Source organism: Chroicocephalus ridibundus, chromosome 20 (genome assembly GCF_963924245.1).
Source record: "Chroicocephalus ridibundus chromosome 20, bChrRid1.1, whole genome shotgun sequence".
NCBI classification, from domain to species: domain Eukaryota; kingdom Metazoa; phylum Chordata; class Aves; order Charadriiformes; family Laridae; genus Chroicocephalus; species Chroicocephalus ridibundus.
The window spans coordinates 1,864,056-1,867,199 of record NC_086303.1 but is presented as its reverse complement, the minus strand read 5'-3'; the positions used below and the strand labels follow the sequence as shown (position 1 = coordinate 1,867,199).

At 68.8% G+C, this 3,144-nt stretch overlaps 1 protein-coding gene across 1 annotated transcript; it reads right to left on the bottom strand.

The window, feature by feature from the left end:
* Nucleotides 1–416: 416 nt before the first annotated feature.
* Nucleotides 417–2,805, bottom strand: LOC134525724 (copine-5-like; the record flags this gene model as incomplete). The annotated part of the gene is given in 5 exon segments (XM_063356856.1): nucleotides 417–602; nucleotides 1,939–2,012; nucleotides 2,533–2,553; nucleotides 2,556–2,589; nucleotides 2,716–2,805. Coding segments are annotated over 5 exon segments (405 nt in total), but the record flags the coding sequence as incomplete, so codon positions are not given.
* Between the last annotated feature and the right edge of the window lie 339 nt (nucleotides 2,806–3,144).

Genomic DNA, 3,144 nt, shown 5'->3' with positions numbered 1-3,144 from the left:
CGCCGGTGTTTGGGGAGGGGGGAGCTGGGAACCCTCGCTCCTTTTTTTTTTTTTGGGGGGGGGGGTGGGGGGGGCAGGATACGGCCCTCGACACCCGGTTCGGGGAGGGGGGATGAGCCGCGGGTGGTCCCGGTTGGATGGGGGGGGGGCCACCACGGCCAAGGATGCTCAGCCACCGCCAGCGACATCATCTCCCCCCCCCCCCAAGAAAAGGGGGATTTATGGGTATCAGAGGGTGTGTGTGTCCCCCCCCCAAACCCAGGGTTTTTTTGGAGGGGGGGGGAACCCGCTGCCATTTATCCCTTGAAAAAGGAAAAGTGGGGATGGGAAAAACACCCAAGGCCCCGGTGCCGGGGGGGGGGGTGGGGGGGGGGGGATGCAGGGTGCTGTTTGGCGGGGGGGGGGGGTGTGGGGGGGGTGAGGTCAGGGCTGGGGGGGGGGGTGTGGGGGGGGTCGGGGGGGCCCGGTTGGGGTTTGATGCCCCTGGCTTTCATGTAGGAGACGAACTGGTCGGGGATTTCGGCCAGGACGTCCTTGGCCAGGCGCGCCATGCTCAGCACCGGGCTGCCCCCCCCGCACACGTAGTCACGGAAGGGCACGAACTGGGGGGGGGGGGGGTGGGCGGGGGGGGAAACACACACACACACACCCACCCCCCCCATAGGGATTTGTTTGGTTTTTGTGGTTTTTTTTTTTTTTTTTGTTAGGGGGGAGAATGGATTTGGGGGGACCCCAGGGGCTGGGCCTACCCGTGGCCTGCGCGGCCTGGGTGGCCCCAGGGACCGGTGGCACGTTCATGCAGCAACACCCCCCCCTTTGCCCCCCCCCTGCCCCCCCAACACGTCCCAGCATGTCCCCAAATCCCAGTTCCACCAGCGTGTCCCGGTGTGTCCCCCCCCCGCCCGCCATGTCCCAGTTCACCCCCCATTTCCCAGTGGCCCCCCCCATATCCCACTACACCCTTATATTCCAGTGCCCCCCATGTCCCAGTGCCCCCCCATGTCCCACTACACCCTTGTATCCCAGTGCCCCCCCCATTTCCCGGTGCCCCCCCCATGTCCCTGTGTCCCCCCCAAGTCCCACTACACCCTTGTATCCCCGTGCCCCCCCCCATTTCCCGGTGCCCCCCCATGTCCCACTACACCCTTGTATTCCAGTGCCCCCCCCCATTTCCGGTGCCCCCCCCATGTCCCTGTGTCCCCCCCATGTCCCACTACACCCTTGTATCCCAGTGCCCCCCCTATTTCCCGGTGCCCCCCCCATGTCCCACTACACCCTTGTATCCCAGTGCCCCCCCATTTCTCAGTGCCCCCCCCCCATGTCCCACTACACCCTTGTATCCCAGTGCCCCCCCCATTTCCCGGTTGCCCCCCCATGTCCCACTACACCCTTATATTCCAGTGCCCCCCCCCATTTCCCGGTGCCCCCCCCCATGTCCCTGTGTCCCCCCCAAGTCCCCACTACACCCTTGTATCCCAGTGCCCCCCCATTTCCCGGTGCCCCCCCCATGTCCCTGTGTCCCCCCCATGTCCCACTACACCCTCGTAACCCAGTGCCCCCCCCCCATGTCCTTGTGCCCTCCCCATGTCCGGTGCCCCCCCCCCCGTGTCCCAGGGCACCCCCCACTTCATGTCCCAGTACCCCCCCCCGTCCCATTCCCCCCGCCATGTCCCACTACACCTTTGTATCCCAGTGCCCCCCCCCTCCCATCCCTCCCAGTGCCCCCCCCCCAACGCCCCAGTCCATCTCACCGTCCCTCCCTGCTGGGACCGGTGTCGTGTGTGTCCCCCCCCCTCCCCCCTCCCCACCCCCAGCCCAGCGCGACGGGGGCTGATGTGGGGACACCCCCCACCGTGCCACCGTCGGCCGGGGGGGGAGGGGGGGGGTGTCCCCAATTCCCTTGCTGGGGGGGGGGGGGCGGTGGGGGGGTGTCTGTACCTGCACGATGTCGCGCTCGGCCACCTGGCCGCGGGAGGAGATGCGGATGTCGTCGCCGTCCAGCTCCACCATGGCTGGGGGGGGGGGACACAAAAAAGGGGGGGGGGGGGGTCAGCAGCACCTAGAGCCCCCCCCCCCGCAGGGCAGGACCCCTTTAAACCAACCCCCCCCCCCGCCCCAAACCCGCCCCCCTCCCCCCCAGCGCTGGCAGCTGCAGGCAGGCGGGGAGCGGGGCTGATTCATCAGCGCTAATTACCGGCGGAGATTTAATTGGGTTTCGCTGCCTGCCGGGGGGGGGGGGGGGGGGGGGGGGGGGGCTTGCCCATGTGTCCCCCACCACTCCCAGCGAGCCCGGGGTGGCGGGGGGGCGGGCTAATTGAGCCCTAAGGAACGCCCCGCTCCCAGCCACGCACCGGCCCCGCTGAGCCCCGACAAATTCAACTCATGTTTCCCCGCGGCCAAAAGCCAGCTTTTCCAACCCCCCCCCGGCCCCCGCCCCCCCCCCGGGGGGGCTGTTGAGCCGGGTGGGGGTGGGGACGACCGTGGAAGGTTGGGGGGGGGACACACACACCCCCACCCCACCCCCATCCTTACCGTCAAACTCAGCCTGGCCCACCCGACGATGATGATGGACATGGGGAGCTTGGCAGCCTGCGCCGGGGGGGGGGGGGGGGGGGGGCAGAAAAAAAAAGCACCAAATTTAATGTTCCTGCGGCCAAACGAAGCCCCCCCACCCCCGCCCCCAGCACCCAAGGGATCCAGCCGCTTCCCACCCACCCCCTCCAGCACCCAGCCCTTGTGCGGGGTGTCAGGGTGATGGGGAGCGGGGGGGGGGGGACACACACCCTGGAGTCGCTGCTGCCCCATCCCGGGGCAATGGTGGGCACCCCCCACTTGGGGACACCACAGGCACCTTGGGGCCATGATGGGCACCCCATTGGGGACACCACGGGTACCCCAAGGCTGCGATGGGCACCCCCTCCTCGGGGACACCACGGGCACCCCCGGGGCCATGATGGGCACCCCCCTGCTCGGGGACATTTGGGCACCCCGGGGCTGCAATGGGCACCCCCCCTCGGGGACACCACGGGCACCTTGGGGCCATGATGGGCACCCCTCCTTGGGGACACCATGGGCACCCCGGGGCTGTAATGGGCACCCCTGTTGGGGACACCACGGGTACCCCAAGGCTGCGATGGGCACCCA